At 31.7% G+C, this 22,474-nt stretch overlaps 1 protein-coding gene across 2 annotated transcripts; it reads left to right on the forward strand.

Annotated features, from left to right (window-relative positions):
• The first annotated feature begins 6,850 nt into the window (after positions 1-6,850).
• LOC146924446 (uncharacterized) lies at positions 6,851-14,139 on the forward strand. 2 transcript variants are annotated; one of them, XM_085709442.1, is made up of 12 exons: positions 6,851-7,102; positions 7,933-8,050; positions 8,135-8,232; positions 9,482-9,599; positions 9,684-9,775; positions 10,125-10,256; positions 10,353-10,517; positions 11,124-11,291; positions 11,458-11,574; positions 11,807-11,914; positions 13,205-13,312; positions 13,486-14,139. In XM_085709442.1, the coding sequence occupies exons 1-12, from the start codon at positions 6,860-6,862 to the stop codon at positions 13,936-13,938; spliced, it is 1,920 nt and encodes a 639-aa protein (XP_085565568.1). In that variant the 5' UTR covers positions 6,851-6,859; the 3' UTR covers positions 13,939-14,139. The 2 variants fall into 2 exon arrangements, with proteins under 2 accessions (XP_085565568.1, XP_085565569.1); XM_085709443.1 differs by having other exon boundaries at positions 8,135-8,226.
• Positions 14,140-22,474: the final 8,335 nt, after the last annotated feature.

Below are 22,474 nucleotides of genomic sequence, written 5' to 3' on the forward strand. Positions count from 1 at the left end.
AGGAAGATGTAGGAAATATGAAGGATATTATCACAAGTTACATTTGCATATACAAACTGACTTTCAAAACTGCATAGTGCATACATGTACGGTGCAAAAGAGTTTCCTTTCAACGATACAAAAAATATTTAAAAGAAACAAACTCTTTGTAAAAAAGTAAATGAAAATGAGATAAACAACAAACCTATATGAATAACTTTCATCAAAGTCTTTAACCATGTGCATAAGCAAGAGATGTGTGCACCCAACGTCGCAGTAAGGAAAAGATGTTGACGTAGTTTTATTAATTAATCAACGAGCATTAATAGTCTAGAGAAAAGAAATGAGAGAAACAACTGATTAACAAATATTAAATGTAAAAACTGAATGATGAAACAAAAACGTGTAGAAAGAAAACGAGAAAAGCATGATCACTACACTAAACAAAAACCTTGTCGAAAAACTTTTTAACAAATTGTTCAGACTCAAACATCCATTATTTTTCGCTACAAAAACAAATAATAAAAGGGAAATGTTAACTTATGCCCTTAAGGCACAAGTTTAGAAGCCAAAACTAGAAATAATGTATTGAAATGCGTGCATTAAATTTACTTTTTAATGTTTTAATGAATTGAATGCACAAAGTTTAAGAGAATATTTCTTTTTTTGGATTTCTTAACATGTGCCCTAAGGGCACAAGTTAACACTACCCATAATAAAAACATCATCATGATCCAATTAGTGAAGGTAACACATATACAAACTTGACTATGAAGTACTGTGTGCATGCACGCGCACACGCACTTGCACGCGTGATTGCTTGCTCACACACATATATTAACATTACAAATTAATTTCAAATATGTTCGCGTTAAAGTTAATAATATTGATTATTTTATTTTTAACACCTAACACCCTAAATTACCAGCATTCTCGTATTGGGTGTTTGGTTTTCCAGACAGATTTTTAGCATTTGTTTTTTTATACCACTTCAGCATACAGTTGCTTGCCTCAACTTATGTATCAATAATTGTGTCGATCCATTGAAAACCATTTCTTTTAGTGATGAGTACCTAGACATTACAAATGCACACACATTTTATGTTTGGATTGAATATAACTCCAACAATAAGTATTTTGGTGTCTTTGTTAACAAAGATATTATCAAGCCTATAAATTCAGTGTTATTTGGCAAGATGGATTTTGGTGATTTTTTCACGTAGTACTCCACGTTGTATGTTGGTTTAGCACAAGCAGAAAATCTTGTCTCCTTCAATTATGCAGATTTCACCCAGATCAATCATAATGAACTTTCTTTGTTTGGTGATGCATTGTTCACTTCTAAGACCATTCAACTCACCAAAGTTGTTGATGGGAACCCGTCTTTTGTTGCTGCACCGGATACTGCAAGTCAGTTAATCCACAATATTGGAGCCATGAAATCCCCCATAATCACTTTTTACACTAATTTCTCTACAACCGTGACAAAAGCATAAAATCCAAACTTTTTTGGAGAAGGTTTTAACTTCTTTTTTACTTCTGACCCTCTGAATTATCAGCATTCTCCTATTACGAGGTTTGGTCTTCCAGAAAGATTTTTAGCATTTGTTTTTGATACCTTTCCAAATATTAACCAAGACACATCTGCTCTCATCAGCTCATGTAACAACAACTCAGTGGATCCTTTGAAAACCATTACTTGTAGTGATGAGTACCTAGACATTACAAATGCACACACATTTTATGCTTGGATCGAATATAACTCCAACAATAAGTATTTTGGTGTCTTTGTTAACCAAGATATTATCAAGCCTATAAATCCAGTGTTATTTGACACGATGGATTTAAGTGATTTTTTTTCGAAAAGTACTCCACATTATATGTTGGTTTTTTTGTATATTTTGTTCATCATGATGATATTTATGAGGTTTCTTCATGAAATTTCACTGCATTCTCCAAAAATCTCTCAAAGCACAATAAGATTTACATTATTGTTGCATCATATGTGGCTAATTCTTTGTTAATTATTGGATTGCTTGTTGCTTTTATTCGGAGTGGCACAGGTATACAGCTGCAAGTTTGTATTATCATCTTTATATTGAAATGGACCCGTTCCTACCAAAGAAACTCATGAAGCATCTATTGTGTTTATTAGGTTTATAGGGATTTCAAAAATTATGTTTGTAGTTTTTAAAGTTATGCTTGATTTATGATATTTATGTTTGGAAACTCACTATATGTAGTACCACAACTCTTATAATGATATTTTAGTATGATCCGTTTTCGTTTATTACAATTATGTTTTAATGATTATTTTATTGTGTTCTTTAAAAAAAACATTGTAAATGTGTTAATAATGTTTAAGAGAGTGAGTTTTGACTTTAAAGGTGTTTAATAATTGTGTCGTATTCTAAAAAAAATATGCTTACTCTTACCACAATTAAGTCAGTGTTTGGTTGCCCGGTGAGATGGCCCAAACGTGAGTTTATTTTTTCAAAATCAATTTTATTGTGTTTGGTTATCTTTCACCTTTTTGCTGTTAGCATACTTTTTGCTTTTGAGAATCAATTTTGGATGAAGCTCCATTTCATAGCTTCTTGGAATCAATTCTCTCACCATGAGTTTGGTTTCAATGAATTTCTCTTTTTTGCCCTTTAATTTAATTGTCTTTTACATATTGTCAACTCTCCTTTTCACACACATGTTAAAACCCATTTTAGTCTTTCACACACTCAAAAGCAATTCTAATACAAAATATCCAAACACCAGTTTTCATAAAAATCACTTCCGTTTTGAAGGTATCCAAACATAAATCACTTTAAATTCAACTCAATTTTAACCAAAATCAATTTTACAAAATCAATTTTATCAAAATCAATTCTCTTCACCGCACAACCAAACACACGCTAAAATGTTTAGATTTATTTTTCTCTGGTATCCAACATCTTCTGTAACTCTTTTCTCCAATTATCATGTGTCTCTAGAAAAAGGCATGTCCTTCATCTTACTCAAACCTCCCACTTCCTTTGCAGTCAATGGTCTTTTACATTTTTCAAGGATCTTGTAAACTTCATAATCACTTGGCCTAACTCCCAAGCAATAAATGTTGGGAGTTGTCATTTCACCAACGTATGCCACGTTTGCTGACCCATATTTGTACGCACACAGTACTTGAAACCCAGCTGGATCTCCGTCGGTAAGAGTAAGCACATGTAGTTTTAACTTTGAACTCATTTTGCGTGCAAATTTTCGAGTGCAGATGTTAGAAACCCTTACCCACTAACTATGATGCACTAGTACTTCTCGTCAAATCTGGATGCGTGAAGGCTTGATAATATTGAATTGCTTTCGATCAATAAAATAAATTTTGCATCGATTTTCATTTCTATAATCTTATTTACTCGGACTGGTACATAGTTCCCACCAAAATCCTTCTTTGTGTAATCTATCACAAAAATCTTTGACACATCTGTAACAGAACCATCATACGTTACTTCTAGACTCCCAACAACTTTATCACAGTGATTTGCATGCACATGCAAACAATTCAGACCGCAGTCCAACAAGTGTTATCTGACACAATGAATTTAAGTGAATTTTTCACAAATCATTCCAAATTGTATGCTGGATTTTCTACACATTCTGTTATTAATAACAAAATTGCTTCTTGAAGTTTCATTGCATTATCAAAAAATTCTTATAAGCAAAATAAAATTTACATTGTTGTAGCATCATGCGTGACTGATTTTCTGTTGATTTTTGGGTTGTTTGTCGCTTTTTGTTCGGAGTAGCAATAGTATGCAGTTGCTTACTGGTATTGTCATTTTCATATGAAAATGGACAAGTCGTTTCCAAATAAATCATAATTATTGATCATAAGAGTTGTGCTATTACAAACAGTGAGACAATAATGACTAAATAACCAAACATAATTTTAAAAATTATAAACAACATTTTTTTGAAAAGACTAAAAACCTAATAAACACAAAGTAGATGTTTTATGGGCTTCTTTGAAAGTAACTCGTCATTTTCCACATAATATATTATTGACAATACCAATTTGCAACTGCACATCAGTGATACTAAGATCATAATTAAACATCATTAATTTATTATAATTAAATATCATTAATAGATTATAAGAGTTGTGGTACTACAAACATTGAGTCAATAATGGATAAATCACCAACCGTAATTTTAAACACTAAAAACAACATTTTTTGAGAGCACTAAAAATTAATAAACACAATGTATGAGCTTCTTTGGAAGCAACTCATCATTTTTTTCATATAATATTGACAATGCTAATTTACAACTGCACGCCAGTGCTACTAAGATAATAATTAAACATCATTAATATATCGTGATTAAATATCATTAAGAGATCATAAGAGTTGTGGTACTACAAACAATGAGTCAATAATAAATAAATCATCAAACATAATTTTAAAAACTATAAACAACATTGTTTTGAAAGCACTAAAATCCTAATAAATACAAAGTAGACGTTTCATGAGTTTCTTTGATAGCGTCCTATTTTTTTCCATATAACAATACCAATTTGGAACTACACACCAATGCTACTAAGGTCATAATTAAACTTGAGTAAGATATCATAATTAAACATCATTAAGATATCACAAGAGTTGTGGTACTACAAACAGTGAGTCAATAATGACTAAATCACCAAACATAATTTAAAAACTATAAACAACATTTTTGTAAAAGTACTACAAACCTAATAAACATAAAGTAGATGTTTCACGGACCTCTTAGGAAGCGACTTGCTAACAAAAAACCAACAACCACAAATGATGCAACAACAATGTAAATCTTATTGTGCTTATGATAATTTTTGGAGAATGCAGTGAAACTCTAACAAGCAATCTCATAAATCTCATCATGATTAACAAGATATGCAGAAAATCCGATATACAATGTGGAGTGCTCCGTAAAAAACTCACTTAAATTTAATGTGTCAAATAACACTGATTTTGGAGGCTTGTTAATATCATGGTTAACAAAGACACCAAAACTCGATAATAATAAAACACTTTTTCCCGTTTAAAACACAACATTTTAATTACAATTTGATTTTAATTCATATTAAATAACAAGGAGAAATAAATATTTTTAAATTTAACAAAATCTTGCACAATTAATTAGATGTAACCGTTTTGAAACAAATGTCTTCTGGTGTTGATACATTTCCTATACGTAATCGTCTCACGAAATTAAATTAAAATATGATTTCAAATATCAATATTTCCGTTTCCAAAGGTTTCTTTTCCAATGTTTTCTTTATTTTTATAAATTTTGGTGGCAATTTCATCATTTTTTAGCAACCCTCAAATTTGAAGGTGCAACATATATAAATAAGATCTAGATTTAAATTTAAAAAACAGAACAATGTTTTTAGTACAAAATAAAATTTCGTTGAACCACTGCGACAAGTGTATTTCGTCAAATCCCAATCATATAATTTATTATTTTTTAATTATTAACTATTGCAAAAAAACGAAAAGCAAGACATGCCCTAATTCGTTGGATTCAACGAACGATATGCTTCAACCATATAACAAAACCCAACTAAATTATTTATTTTTAAAATAAATAAATAATGATTTACGTAAGTTAATTGTTTGTTTGATAGAAATATAAGTTTTTTTTTCTTCTTAAATAAAAATATAGGATGCGAGGATGATGATTTACTCCAAACCAAACACCTTACAAAAATTCGTTAAAAGTGACTCGCTAATCACTCTATAGCATCTATCAACGATTCTATAATTTATATCAGCACATTTCAATATTAAAAACTGTGGGGCTTACAAAGAGGGAGATGACTTAGTATAGATAGATATCATTTTATGGTGAATATTGCAAAGTAGGATTATGGTATGAAACGTGCATTTGGTAAGTCAACCTTATTTATGGTGAATCTTGAAAAGTAGGATTACGATATGAAACGACCAATTGGTAAGTCAAACAAGCTTATTAACCTCAATTACACATAAATAGAAGACAAACATACAACAACTTGCACCACTATTTTTTTTGGACGGCAAAACCAATCTTTTAATCAAAATTACCTTCTCCATAAGTACATTATTTTCCATACCCAACGATCGTATCTAATTTAATAAGTACTTATTCCTACATGATAAGAACCCGCAATCGAAGATGATCTTAAAACATTTTTTGTTTAGCTCATGATCTTAAAACATTTATATATTAATCACATCACATCTTTTATATATTTTATACACTTTTTTATATTATTTTTAAAAATATATACTTTTTGCTATAGACCGAAACTTTAGGTGTAGTTGATAAGAACAATGCATAATATATGTCTGATTCGTAAGATATTCGGAAAAAAAGGGTATGTAAGATATGTTTTTCAACCTCTTTTTTTTTTTTGGTGGTGGTCGGGGTTTGAACCCCGGACCTTACATATTTTATGCACTGTCCATACCATGCACTGTCCATACCAACTGAGCTAAGCTCACGAGGATTTTTTTTTTTTTCGACCTCTTTAAAATAAAGATATGCTTTTTGAGAACTTTACAAATACATAATTTAATTACTTCTTTAAAAAAAATACATAATTTTTTTTGGTAGTGGCCGAGGTTTGCATTGTCCTTACCAAAAAAAAAAATACATAATTTTTTTGGTAGTGGCCGAGGTTTGCATTGTCCTTACCAACTGAGCTAAGCTCACGAGGACACATAATTTAATTACTGAAGAACAAATTTAATTGTTTTAATTGTTTTTTTCAAAAAGAAAAACAATTGTTAATTAATTACGAGAAAGGACACAAAACCGAACAAAGCTATATTATAATTAGGGTTAGAGTTTGCTCAAATTGAACTTCAAGATGGGAACCAAAAAGAAATCAGCGAGGAAGATAGAGCTCGAAGAAGAGGAGCTCAATGCTTCAAATTCTTCAATCACAGCAATCAGTGATGATGATGAAGAAGCAAACAAGGATCTCAGCCTCGAGATTATTCAAAAAGCACTTCACAACCGTGCAATTACTCCACAAAACGGCGCCGTATTGGATACACAGACAGTAAAGAAGAAGAGGAAGAAGAAAAAGACGAAGATTGAAGTTGTAGATGTTAGTTTTTGTTTAGTTCGTTAATTGAATGTTTACTGTGCAAAAATTTGAATTTTTTTCCCAATTTTTCAATGGAAATTTGGGGTTTTTTTTGGCTGCAATAAAAAGATGATTTTTTTTTTTTGTTTTCAATGGGATTTTTTGGTTGATTTATTTGAACTTATCTGCTAGCATAATCACTTGTGAATTGTTTTAGAGCGGTTTGCATTGGTTTACTTGAGCTTAATTAGTGGCATAAGAACTTGTAAGAGTGATTGGGGAAGTTAAGAATACAACTTATGACATGTTCATAAGCTGTTTTTACTTTTTAGCTTATTTTCATAAGTTCTCGAGGATAACTTATTAAACAGCTTTTAGCTTATTTGAAAACAATTTGAATTTATTTTATCTTTTTTATGGAAGTAGCTTACATTAAGCGCTTAGGCTATAAGCTGCAATACAAATTAAGTTGTTTCTCCAAACAGGGCTCTATTGTGCTTACGAAAACATCTTATGGCATTCTATAACATGTTTTCCGCTTATTCACCTTAGCTTTCAATGATAGCTTATATGAAAACAACTTGATTGTGTTTAACTTTTGTTGTACAGATAACTTGTTCATAAACAGTTTTATGATAAGCACTTGATTAAGTTGTTTATTCAAACAAGGCCTATTAGGGTATAAGATTGATACACACCTAAATTGGTTAGTCAGATTAACATTAAATGGTTTTTAAGACAATCATTAGAGTTACACTGGTATATTATTTATTCAAATTTTATAATTAGTTTAAGAACATTTGGGATTTTGTTTCGTGTTTTTTGAAACTAACTTGGCCTTGCTTATGTAGGCTGTTATAGCTGAAGAAAAAGAAAAGGAAGTTGTAGAGACAATCAAAGCACCAGAAAAAGTGGAGCATGCTAAAGTGGAAACGGGCATGGTTGATACGAGCGACAATGTTGTTCTGGGTAAGCCGCTTGCGAGTTGTAATATTTGTTTAGAAATGTAATGTTGAAAATGTCGTGCTAACACTGTATTGGATGCATTAACAGGAAATATCGCTTCCGAATCACATAGTGAGGAGATTAAGACTCAGAAAAAGAAGAAAAAGAAAAAGAAAAAACATGAATCTGAGATTCAAACTGTAAATGTCAGTCTCTATTTGACTTGTTCAATTGAAAATTTGTTGTGTAAAAATTGATTTTACCCCCTTATATTTTCAAGGGTTAATTAAGTTTTTAGTCCCTATAAATATTCACAGTTTTGTTTTTAGTCCCTGTGACATTTCCCTTAAGCATTTTAGGGACTAAAAATGCTGAGGGAAATTTTTTATAGGGACTAAAAATGCTGATGGAAAATTTTATAGGGACTAAAAATGTTGATGGAAAATTTTATAGGGACTAAAAAGTGTGATTTTATTTTGTAGGGATTAAAAACAAAATTCTGAATATTTTTTTTTTGAAGGAAAAATTCTGAATATTTATAGGGACCATTTACTTAATTAACCCTATTTTCAATGGAAAATTGGGCATTCTTAGTCTGCAACAAAAAAAAAAAAAAAAGTATTATTCTGTGTTATGTTTTTTATGGAAAACTGTTCTTACTCTCTAAACACTACAAGGGTGTGGTTGAAAGAAACCCAAATTGCTCTAATGATTAATTAGTTTCTGTTTAGTTGGATTGGTTTTTTTCGAGCTTATCCAGTGGCACAAGAACTCGTGAGATTGTTTGGCGAACTTATGAAAACTACTTATGACATGTTGATAAGCTGTTTTTACCTTTTTTCTTATTTTCATAAGCTCTCTAGGATAACTTGTAAAAACAGTTTATAGCTTACGTCAAAACAATTTGAATTTATCTTATCTTTTGTCATGGAAATAGCTTATAATAAGCGCTTATGCTATAATCTTTAATGCAATTAAATTGTTTATCCAGACAGGGCCATATTGAGTTTATGAAATCATCTTATGACATGTCTATAAGCTGTATTCAGGTTATTTTCATAAGCTCTCAATGATAGCTTATATGAAAACAACTTGATTTTGTTTAACTTTTGTTGTAGAGTTAACTTATTCATAAACAGTTATATGATAAACACTTAAGTTGTTTATTCAAACAAGGCCTAGTAGGATATATGATTGAAACACACCTAAACTGGGAGATAACTTATTTTTAAACAGTTATATGATAAACACTTAGTTAAATTGTTTATTCAAACAAGGCCTAGTAGGGTATATGACTGAAACACGCCTAAACTGGTTAGTCAGATTTAACATTAAATGGTATTAAGACAATTATTACAGTTGCAATTGTATATTGTTTATCCAAAAGTAGTTTAAGAACATTTTGAGCTGTGTTTTGTGTTCTTCGATATACTTAATTAAGCTTTGCTTATGTAGGCTGTTATAGTTGAAGAAAAAGAAAAGGAAGTTGTAAAGACAATCAAAGCACCAGAAAAAGTGGAGAATGCCGAGGTGGAAACAGGCATGGTTGATACGAGCGACAGTGTTGCTCTGGGTAAGCTGCTTGTGAGTTGTAATATTTGTTGAGAAATGTATTGTTGAAAATGCTATGCTAACATTGTATTGGATGCTTTGATAGGAAACACAGCTTCCGAATTGCACAGTGAGGAGATTAAGACTAAGAAAAGGAAGAAAAAGAAAAAGCATGAATCTGAGATACAAACTGTAAATGTAAGTCTCTATTAGACTTGTTCAATTGAATATTTGCTGTGTTAAAATTGCTTCCCCCCACCCCTACCCATATTTTCAATGAAAAATTGGCCATTCTTGGTCAACCAAGAAAGTTTTTCTATGTTTGTGTTTTTTATGGAAAACTATGCCTACCCTCTTGTTTGAAGAAGACTGTGCCTACTCTCTAGCACTACAAAGCTGTGGTTGAAAGACAACCAGATTGCTCCAATAATTTTAAGACAACTAAAGTTCAAATAACGAATTCTTTCTTATCCAAAATTAGTTTAAGAATTTCGGCTGTGTTTTTTCACTTTTTGGTATTTTTGAAACAATGGATTGTCTTATATAGGCTGTTACAGTTAAAGAAGAAGAAAAGGAAGCTGTAGAGACGATTGAAGACCCAGAGAAAGTGGTACCTGGTGAAGCAGCAGAACCAAGGGTGGTTAATACGAGCAACAATACTGTCCTCCGTAAGCTGCTTGTGAGTTGAAATTTTTGTCCTGAAATGTGATATTGAAAATGGTACTGTACTGTCTCCAAGGCTTACTTTGGGTATATGTTTCTGTTCTATCATCAGCGTGGTCCCAGGTATTTTGATCCTCCATCAGATAATGTTTGGGGAACATGCTATAACTGCGGCGAAGAAGGCCATGCTTCTTTCAACTGTACGGCTGCTAAGCGCAAGAAACCTTGTTTTGTGTGTGGCAGTTTGAGTCATAATAATGGCAAAAAATGCATTATGGTATGTTTGGTTTGCTTCTCGTATTCTTTTTTCTGTTTAAAGGAGCTATGTATACTATAGTTACCGACTATGTATAATAAGTTTGATCGATTTGCGTGGTTGCTTATTTTTATTAATCAGCGAGCTGAGTCTATGGTACAAGGTCTGTTTGACTGCGTTGGTGGCTAGGTGATACTGCTCCTGGTGCAGTGCATGCACCATTAGGCTGGATTGACTGGAGTTTGATATGTTGTAATAGCGGCGCTATAGTGCTACAAAATAGTGGAATTTGATCAAACCACTATTGTTTCGCTAAGCGATTTAGTGCATAGTGTTGTCAACCACGAAAAATGGTGGTTTGTTCAAATTCCGGAACGCTATGGTTGCTATAGCGGCGTGATGGAGATGCAACTAAGCGGAAAATAAACAAACTGCCTTTTCCATGATCAACATTGAAGATTTTTTTGGTTGAATGCAACTGTCCATAAAATGAAACTTACCTATTTCAGTGGAATGAATTTCAACCATATCATAGACTTTGTCATATTGGTTTGTCAGCGCTTAAAAATGTTTATATCATGGTTTATTGTTTATCTAGAATTATAGATTTCCTTTTATCTTCTGTAGGGACGGTATTGCTCTACCTGCAAGCTAGCTGGTCACCGAAGTAGCGACTGTCCAAAGAAGCACACAGTTGGCTCTAATTCTAAAAGCTTGACAGTATGCTTGAGATGCGGGAATTCTGGGCATGATATGTTTTTGTGCAAAAATGATTATTCGCAGGATGATCTCAAGGTAGTTCTTATCCATCTTTTTCGCTTCACTTTCCTCCTTTTCTTTTATGGGAAACTATGCTAAAGGTTTTTGGTTGAGTTCACTTAGTTATTAATGGATAAATCAGATATGGATTATGAAGCGTTCAGTTTATGATTGTTTACTTGATTTCCCTTTGTTTAACTAGGAAATACAATGCTATGTGTGCAAGAAATTTGGCCACTTATGCTGTGTCAATACAACAGAATCTATACCAAAAGAATTTTCTTGCTACAAATGTGGTCAGATGGGTCATATTGGTTGGGTAAGTCTTTTAAGTTTATTGACCTGTGATTTATTTTTAATCTTGACGATACGTTATGCAATGCTTTTTCTTTCCAAAAGTAGTTAGGTTTGCTTTTCCATTAATTTCATTTTTTTTGCCTACTGGGAGTAAAGCACATCAATCTGTTTTTAGAAACTATGATTTGACACGTAAATACCTTAGTATTAAAATAAAATTGAGTATGCATGCTTATGAAGATCAATTGGTGCAGGCATGTTCAAGGTTGAAAAATGAGGCCACTGCTGCCGCCACACCTAGTTCATGCTATAATTGCGGTGAACAAGGACATTTTGCCCGAGAATGCTCAAGTTCTGTTAAGGTAATTTTCAAGATATGTCTATAAGGTTGTTTAATCTTTATATTCTATTTATCTTTTCTGTTATTGGGTTATCCTCGATCTAGACCATCATTTCTGAATGGCTCTCTTTCCAAGGGTAATTTGATTTGATTTTACTTTAACCTCTCATCTTTTCTCATATTAAGGTTAACTTCCAAGGTATACATACACCAAACTATTTTTAAAAAATATTGACTTAATACAACAAACAAAATTCTAAATTAATTAATAGGAGATGAATTTAGGGGAGAGTTTGCCGAGGGACCTTTTTTCTTGTCTCAAATTTGGTTTCAGATGGGCGTGGAATTGAATTAAAATAATCCCATTGTTTTTGTATTAATTAGAAGGGGCGCTCTGTTTGTAGTGCCCTGTAGCTGTTTTTCTCTGGTCCCTGTTAAAGGGTGTTTTGGTTACGGCCCTGGGTACCTTTTGGTAACAGGTTTTGGGTGTGAGCCTTTAGAGGTTATTGTAATGTGGTTTGAGTGTCCCTGTTCATCTTGTGCAGGGTGCTTGTGTTTAATAAATATATGCTGATTTAAATAAGCGAAAAATACACTTACCTCCCCTAAACTTTGTACACATGTCACTCACCTCCCCTCTATTTTTTCACATGACAAATACCACCCTGCAGTTAGAGCCGTCTAGGTCTGTCAGAAAAAAAATTCCAAATCTCACAACTTTTCGGTTACCCATGGAAGCATCTGATCTTACAAGTTACAATACTCAAATCAAATGCATTGGATTTTTTCGTTCTCGTGTGTTATCGTTTCTTACAAGTGTGTTTTTTGTGATTCATTTTGTGTTTCTAATTTTTGTCCGTTCCTATCACAACTTATCATCTGCTCACACTTTTTTTAGCGATCACTGAATCACGTTTTTGGGATAAAAATGAGGAAACCAAATTAATATGATGTTGTGCATTTTGTTTTTTTTATGGGGCATGTGTATGATTCACATGGCAATAAGAGGTCTGCGCTGCAGCATTTGAAATAAAGGGGAAGAAAAAGCTTTGAACAGCTTACAAAAATGGCTGGAATGTTTCGTGGTTTAGTGGAGGAAGATGGTCCTCATAATGATTTTTATTGTTAACGGATTGTTAACGGTGTTAAATTAAAAAGGGAGGTGTTTGACTATTATAAGAGAATTTAAGGGAGGTTAATGTCCATTATAAAAATAGAGGGGGTCTTTGTGTCATTTACAGAAAACTCAAGGGAGGTCAATGTAATTATCTCTTTAAATAATAAATAAATTAATGAGGATCAATCAATGCAGGCAAGCTCAAGGTGGCAACCCGAGAACACCGATCCAGCTACACCTAGTTCATGCTATAGGTGTGGTGAAGAAGGACATTTTTCCCGAGAATGCTCAAGTTCTGTTAAGGTGCATTATATGATACTATTTCTTAAAGTTACTGAAATAATTTTAGCCGTTAGCCATTATTATCTATTATTATTAGTTTTTATGCTTTCTTGCCACATAATATCTATCTCTTCACTCAGTTTCTTTTAAAATAAATGAATAAGTTGTTTTGTGTGCTGCGTTCGCCTCCTCAGGTAGGCAACAGGAAACATAATTTATCAAGTACAGAAACACCAAGATCCCAGAAAGAGAATGGTCACATGGGATATAGATCTGCACCTTATGATAATGGTAACAATAGTAAAATGACAAGGTCTCATACAGAAGAAAGCATCATTAAAACACTAAAGAAATCAAAACATAGAGGTGGTTGGACGGCAGAGCATTCTGGTGATTTCTCTCCCTTCAATTCCGAAAGGGATAATTGGAGGTCTCCAATAACACCATGTACTAATAATAGTACTAAAAACCATTTTTACAATAGCGGTAGTCACAATTTCAGTTCTAAATCTTTTACGCGGGATGTTCATGATGGAACTCCTAATTCAGTAGGATCAACCAGGACTTTTCATCATGGGTACTCAGCTTCTAGGTTTGGCAACTCGAGTAGTAATGGATTTGAGAGAAGTTACAACAACGGGTGGTAGCTTTTCCAGAAATCTAGTCTAGATTATATTCTTTTTTGACAACTCATTTGCAAGTTTTGAACTCATTCATGTACCCTTCTCATTTATTCTCTGTATCATTATGTTGTAATAATAACTTTATTTCATTGAACTTGGGGGGTCACCCTAAAACTTCATTTATAGAAATGTTTGTCTCATCTTCCAAATGGGACTTTGACTTGAGCTTCTAGACCTACAATTTGATGAAGGTTTTTTGATTCAAATGATGATCTATTATTGACTTTGAATTGGAACGGCTTCATAATTACACTTGATATCATGTTTACGTGAAAGATAAAGCAAAAATGCAGCTGTTAAATACAACTTCTTGTTCAAGGTCACAAGCCTAATTGGCACAAATTATACCAACTCATTGTTATTTTTGGCTAAAATATGTTTTTTGTCTCTTATCAAAATTATTATAATACCTTTTTCGTTTTGCAAAAGTAATTCTTCTCATGTTTTGTTAAGGGTGATGGCAGTATGTTACAGTTATACAGATGAGTAGGCTATGAGGACCAAAGTTAATATGTTATTATGAATGATGATGGTGGACTAAAGTGATACCAAATTATTATGGTTCGAAAGTTACTATATTATCGGGGTTAAAAGTATATTAGAACCCTATTTTTATAATACTTTTTACTAAAATGATTATCCATCTCTTAACATGTTTCACCTAAAAACAAAATTTGAATGAACTTTAGGATTTGTTTAACAAAAACGAACAAATCATTTTGTGCTAAGGAGGTCGGTTACAGGGAGTCCAACTATAAAACTTAGTAATGTTTTTGGTCATGTTTTAACACACAAGAAACGCTGTGCCACTAGCACACACTTGAGTTAACCCATCGACACTTAACCACCAGATGATGAAGATCATTTGACCATCCGCAGATCACAACATGAATCTGTTACCGTTTATATGTGATGTTTCTCTGATCAACTGGAAATCCATTTTCTCTACTCAAATGAAGAAAACCTCCATACAAATAATTTTTTAGTAAAAGATATGTAGTCCTTTTTTATTCATAGCACCGATTCTTTCTCTCAAAATTGTTACTTATTTTACAGGTTTTGTTCAAACATTATAGGAACATTTTTGAGTAGTTAGTTAGCATATTCAAAGTTTTGCATTTGACCCTATTTGTAACATATCCCATCTGTTTACCTATTTTTTTTTAAAATCATGATTGTTGATTTCATATTGTGTTATGGTACATATTTGATCCCACCTGAAATATTTGGGATCCATTTTCAAGTTCAACACCAATCTATTTCATTGCAACCATATTTCCCTTAAAATAGTTGCAATAGAAAGTTTAATCATATTTCTTTGTCTTTATTTATTGGAGCAAATGTGATAGCATTCCTCTGAATTTCATATATACATTTAAATATCATTATCTTACTCACCACCATCATGTAATACAAATACAATGTGGAGCTAGGGGGAACTGATTTTTAAAATGTAAATCACATGCATGGATTTAAAAATGTAAACCACAGGCATGAATTTAACTTGTATCGAGCATTTGATCATTTGATAGCCACCAATTAGTTGTACTATTAATGGCTCATGAGGCAGGTTAAGGTTACAAGAAAAAAAGTTTAAGGTTTAGATTCATAAATGATTTGTTTCTTTTTAAAAGCAACATTATTTAATTTGTTGTCAAAATTTTCTAAAAAAAATATATTATCAGTTTGAAATTTTTACATCTACCTATCTTTTGTATTTGGATGATTTCGTTCCATGTACTAAACCAACAAGAATGTTATTTCTTTCATTAAAACTTTAACTTACACACTTAAACTAAAGGGTTTTGCTAGAAGACACCTTTTATGAAGGTGTCTTTTAGCAAGTTATTCTATGAGCATTTGCTGAAAGACACTAACTAATTTTATGAAGGCGTCTTTTAGCAAAGTTATAACTAAAAAGTGGAAATCACAGCTTAAAATGTGGATTGCTAAAAGACACATTCATAGGTGGCTTCTAGCAAAACCCTTATAAAAAATTCCATGCCAGGTTCTATGGAGGTCTCATGCTCAAGTTATTGGAAGTCTCATGCTCAAGACATTATAGCTTTGTCATTCCTTACACGGGTGGAATGAAATGCCTAAGAATAACAATCATTGTTTCTTTCGATAAACATGGTTAGTAGAAAGATGTAATTTTAACGTATTAATGATTAACATATCAACTTTATGGGGAATCCTACAATGTGCCTTAAATTAAGGTCTTGCTAACAAGTGCCCTAAGCGCATTGTTTAAGAAACTCACAAAAAGAAATTTTGTCTTAAAAATACAAGTCAATTAGTCAAACAATGTAAAAGTCATAACTACACAATTTTCGATGTAAAATTTGCTACTTTTGGATGCTTAAACAATACCCTAAGAGAATTTGTTAACATTTTCCTATAAATTATATATTGAAAGTTGTGCCAATTTACTTCTAAAAAAAGATGAAAATTATTTTTGGATAGTGGTTGATCGTTTTTAGGTTTTTTTTTAATTGTTTATTTTAGTTTTTTACGACATTTTGGCTCTTGATGTAATATGATGACATTTATGTGGCATTTGCTCATTTACGTGTTTTTCTATGACATTTGAATAATTTTCGAATTGATTTTGATTTTGCGTATTTTAAGTTAGAATTGATTTTGAAAATGAGTGAATGAATGAATGGATGAAAATGATTGAATGAATGAATGGATGGATGAAATGCTTAAAAAGGATAGAAATGCAATTATGTCAAGAATGGATGTTCTGATTGCATACCTAAAATCAGCGCATGTTAACTGCTGCTGGGGTTCAACACAAATTAACTCTTGAGCGGAAGTTAACTTGCGCTGGGGTTAATTATGGAAATTTGGGGTGGTGATGAGCAATTTTGAAGGGAGAAGAGCAAAATTCCTTTTTATTTTATCAAATAATAAGTGTTTGGTTTGAGTCTACGTAACAAAAGAAAATTTTATATACTCATACGCCTACAAGTCAAATAATGAAGCCCCCATGAACCGAAGGTCCAACTTCATATAATTGTTTGCGCTTGCCCGAAAACGGCATGATGCCTAATGTTGGTAAAATGTGAAATGATTATAGACGAGTTTTGTTTGTGTATATCATATCATATCATAATCTGTAAGAACATATTAGTTTTTTTCCTTTTCTTTTTGTTTTATAACAATGAATGATGATTGTAAACATAATTTTGCTAGCAATTCCCTATTTTAAACAGTTGCAGATAAATATATGTATTATTACTCAATGCGATGCGATGTAAAGTGAAACTTTTTACCTTTTATGAATATATATACACCACAAATCCGTCCCTTGTATGGAGAAAATTTAGCATTTTTCATGTATTGTAACAACCTTTCAAGTTCGTTGACCGAACTATTTGACCTAGATTACAAAATTCATAGCCATTATATTTAATATTAAGGCTAATACAAAGTCCGACAATGCCGTAAGATCAAAAGATTAGCTTCGTTGCCAACTCTTTAATATCCTTGGCCCTTTGGCCATGGTTTGTATGGAATGGATTTATTTATTAAGCGATTGTATTAATCATGTGAGCAGTCATGGTTATGTGTTAACTCATTGGATAATCCAAACCCCTCCAACACAACTACACGGATTCTCATTCCCGTGCACAATTGGGATGGAAGACTGCACCAAAAGCTCCATACCTAAAGGGGTACTATTTTGTTTTGGTAATACATACATATACTATGTATTATTCAGAGGATCTTTCAAAAAAAAAAATGTATTATTCAGAGGAGGTGTTCTATCTTTTCATAATAATTTATGTTAATAGTTAGATGGGGTTGGGTAGTTTAATCTAACAACTAATTAGTAGTAATTTCCATTAAAAAAATGCTATTGTTGAAGTTTCCCGTCTAATTTCATAGTGGTAAATAATGTGGTTTATAGTCTACTTATAAAATAAGAGAGTTTTGCAATATTTTATGGGATTATTTATATAAAATAAATTAGTTATTTGATTGATAATAAATACATAATACATAATTGTAATAGATATGAAAATTTACAATCACTTTATATTTCTATCATATATAACATTTATTCTCACATGACATGCATGACTTAATATATAATACATGAAAAAAACGAGAAAGATATGTATATTTTTGCAAGATATATTGGTGATTCGTGTATGTAGTTGATAATGTTATTTGTAATCGAAATACATAACTCTACAAGTCATATTTAATATATATTATTAAAAAAAAGTCATATTTAATAAATGAAAAAAGATGGAGATATGTATTTTTTTACAAGATATAATGGTGGTTAGTACATAGTTGATGATGTTATTTGTGATTGAAATGCATGACTCCAATAATCATGCTTAATCCATTTTTTTCTGACAAAATCATGTTTAATCCATTAGAATGAGAGAAAAAAAAATCAATTGACTATGTTTTATCTCATATTCAAAAATGATTTTTTCATATAAAAATTTATGATATATTAATTGTGTTTTTATCTTTTTAGAAAATTATTACTTTTTAAAAAGAAAATAAAGGAAAAAAAGATTGCATCATAGAAGCTGTTTTTAGTAGTTTCTCCACATTTTTTATTTTTTATAATTGTTTCTTTTTGAAAAAATGATTTTCATTCCAGTAAACAAACACAAAATAATTAATTGTTTTTATAAAAAATTAAAAATTAATCACTAAATTATTAAGTATCAAAACCATTTTTTTAATAACCTGTAGAAAGTAAAGACATATTCTCCTCTCTACTACACTTTTTTTAGTGGTAGATAAATTTCTTTTCTTATTAACTTTTAAGCTCACAATATAAAGTTTTATTGAAAAAAAGGTAACCACATTAATTATTAAGTGATATGTACAGTAATGACGGATGGAGGCAACGACGACAGTCCTCCGACATGGTGGTGATGCGGTCTTCGGAATGCAATGTGGGAAGACGTTAATTCTGGTGCATGTTACCTCACTAGAAGACGCCCCCGCGCTTCTTGCACCGTGCATATGGCTTCCAACGGCTCCCTGATGAGGTGCCGCATTTCATGAAAGTAGTTATTCTCCAACGAGCTTAAATAATGGTGACAAAGCGTCATCCCCAAGATACGATTCATTTCCCATACACTTTTACACACTTAATCTCATTTTGTACACTGACTTGGAGTGCTGATGTGCCTTCAGGAACGTTCCCTACAAATACAACAAATTTTGTTTTTAGTCCTCATAAAAGTGACATGTTTTTGTCCCTATATAAAATTTCACCTCATAGTTTTAGTCTTGTAAAATTAAAATTTGTTTAAATTATGCTTAAGTTTTTAAACTTTTGAATGATTTTTTTACAGAATTGTTTAGAACATAATAAAAAATTCCTCTACGAAATATTAGGTCCAAAAACATTATCTTGAAATTTTGGCCTTTTAAAAAGTTCATATTTAATTCATCACACGTTAAAAAAATATATATTTTTGACTTAAATAGTTAAATCGTTCCTATAAGTTTGCTTGTTTTTTGTTTGTTTTGTTTTCGTCCCTATATCTTTTTTTTGTTGTAAAAAAACCCTGTAAGATGCAAACGTTTTACTTTTGGTCCCTACCGTCAATATCCGTTACAAAAGCGCATATGTGGTAAACAAAGGTTGATGCGGCGGTGGCTGATGTGGAAAACACCGCTGATTTGGCAAACTGGATGATGAGTCACACATTGAGTGGGACCAAAACCAGAAAACAAAATTCGTAGAGGGACCAAAATCAAAAAACGAGAAGATAAAAAAATCAAATTTAAAAATTTTGGTTCCGGTCTTTCTTCCTCCATTTTCATCTTAGTTGCACACTTTCACCATTTGTTCTACCCATATCCTCCATTTATGCTAAAAATTCACAAATAGATCATAAAACCGTAAAATTTCCATGACTTTTTACAAAAGCATGGTTCTTTTACACGGAGTGGTATGAAATAACAAACCATAGATATATGTCTGCCACTTCTCTCGATTTGATATAAGTTTCGAGGTGAAATATTCTACAGAGGCACTAATTATTTTTGCTTGGATGTTTAATTGAAATAGTATAAACTGAAAATAACATGAGTAATGAATGGTAGAGAATTTCATTTCACATGTAACTACAAATAGTACAAGGACTTGAGAATGAATAATTAATTGTAAAGAATTTCATTTCACCTTCGAATATAAATAGTACAAAAACTTGAAAATGAATACATAAAGAACGAAATAATCAAGCAAAATTTGACTTCAAATGGATATCTAGAAATCTTGACTATAAAATTAAGAACAGAAAGTAACATTGGTGTATTAATACAAATGAATTGCACTAACTACTCTTTGAACTAGTAAATCTTATCTGCAGTAAAGAATGAAAGAATAATAATGATAATTTTCCTACCAACAGACAAGGACGGATCCAGACATTGATTATACGTGGAGCTAAAATTTTGAAGAAACAATAATGCAAATTATATTAAAAATAAGAAGAGTTTTTTCTACCATATACAAATTTGCACATGTTAAAAAATTTAAAATGGTAAGTTTGTCTTATAACTTGTGTATTTTATATTAAATATATAACTTTTTAATAAACAATATTGGTGTTTTTCAATGAAAGTTACTTCCTTTGTGCATGCGGTGCATCCATATCAGGCACATCAATATCATGCTTCTTGCAAATTTTAATAACTTTAGATATAAATTCTTCTCATCCCTCATTCCTCATTTCTTATAATTATTTTTTGGTATCATTAACAAGTGACAAAACATTCAAAAGATCTTATTTTTAACATGTATTTTATTTATTAAAAAAAATGAAAAATTTCATGTGGAGCTTTAGCTCCACATTGCTCTCAAATGGATCCGCCCCTGCCAACAGAAAACACTCCTACCCTTTTGCTGTTGTCTCCATATATCGTGTAGAGAGGTTGATCAAGCCAATCCAAAGTGAGGGATGTTGCTCCTTCATGTGCTCCTCCTTCTGAACATTGTAATTATTCACAAGAATACACCTTTCATGTTCCTTCACATGAATCTTCCAAAGCCTCACATCTTCAAGTCTATCCACCAGTACTGAATGAAAATCAAAACCAGCAAGCCTGTCTCCAGTATCATTCAACTCTTGCTTCGATTCCCCCACGCCTATGATTCAAACATGGCTTGGAGGATTAGCCGATGAAACTAACTTTGGAACAAGCTAGGTCATTGTAGTACTTGCTTTGTGTCGAAGTCGATAATGTGAACCCTTTCTTTCCCTTCAAAAGTCGTCAACAACATCTCATTCGATGTGAAATGAAGAAACTTGGAAATTGGGGTAACCTGGTTTAAAAGCCTCAATGCAGTGACAATTTCATCATCGTTGTCAAAATCAATGTGCAAAAGAAGCATGTTTTTGTGAAGGAATTTTACTGTTTTATGATCTATTTGTGAATTTTTAGCATAAATGGAGGACATAGCTAGAAGAAATGGTGAAGGTGTGCGACTAAGATGAAAATAGAGGAAGAAAGACAGGAAGACGATGGAAGAACCAAAGTTTTTAAATTTGAATTTTTTATCTTCTCATTTTTTGGTTTTGGCCCCTCTAAGAATTTCCTTTTTTGGTTTTGGTCCCTCTCACAGTGTGACTCATCATCCAGTTTGTCAAATCAGCGGCGTCAGCCACTGCCACGTCATCCTCTATTTGTCACATATGCGTTTTTGTAACGGATGATGACGGTAGAGACCAAAAGCAAAACGTTTGCATCTTATAAGGTTTGTTTTGCAATAAAAAAATATACAGAGACGAAAACAGAAAACAGGCGAACTTATAGGAACAATTTAACTATTTAAGCTTAATTTTTTATAAACAAATTTCTTATAATGTTCTTAATATGTCCGTAAAAAATCATTAAAATATTTAGAATTTTAAGAATAACTAAACAAATTTTCAATGAACACGTAGTAAAATCACATGTTGAAATTTTTTATAAGGACTAAAACATGTCACTTTTTTCCTTGAGGGCTAGAAACAAAATTCGGTATATCTACAAGGACCAAAAACTTATTTAACCTTAAAAGAAATATATTAAGTGAATATTTAATTTTTTCAATTAAAGCTACAAGAGTACTCTTGATAAACTTACCTTCTTCGATGAAGAGTAACAACGATAATACGTACAGTTTTTTTATGCAAAAGAAACAATTGTTATAATCCCACTGTAGCTGGAGTTATTGTTCTTGTCTAGAAGAAAACTTCAAGGTGTTTGGTCATTAATATAATCAATCTTATCTTTTGAACCAAATAAAATTCCTAAATCCAACCGACGGACAAAATCCTTAATATGGTTTCTAAGTTTGTTTATGTTGCTTTGTAGGATGCCGTCTAAATTTTGAGTTACACTTTCATGGTTTTTATAGGTTTGTTTCAATTAAGTTGCTCTATTGTCTAAGTGTGCTCATATCGACCTCTTATCAATTGTGCGAAGTCATTGTTGGTATTTGGTAGATGGAGTGTGTTGATAA

This window comes from Medicago sativa, chromosome 5 (assembly GCF_051527215.1).
Source record: "Medicago sativa cultivar Bolivia chromosome 5, Bolivia_mono, whole genome shotgun sequence".
NCBI lineage: Eukaryota > Viridiplantae > Streptophyta > Magnoliopsida > Fabales > Fabaceae > Medicago > Medicago sativa.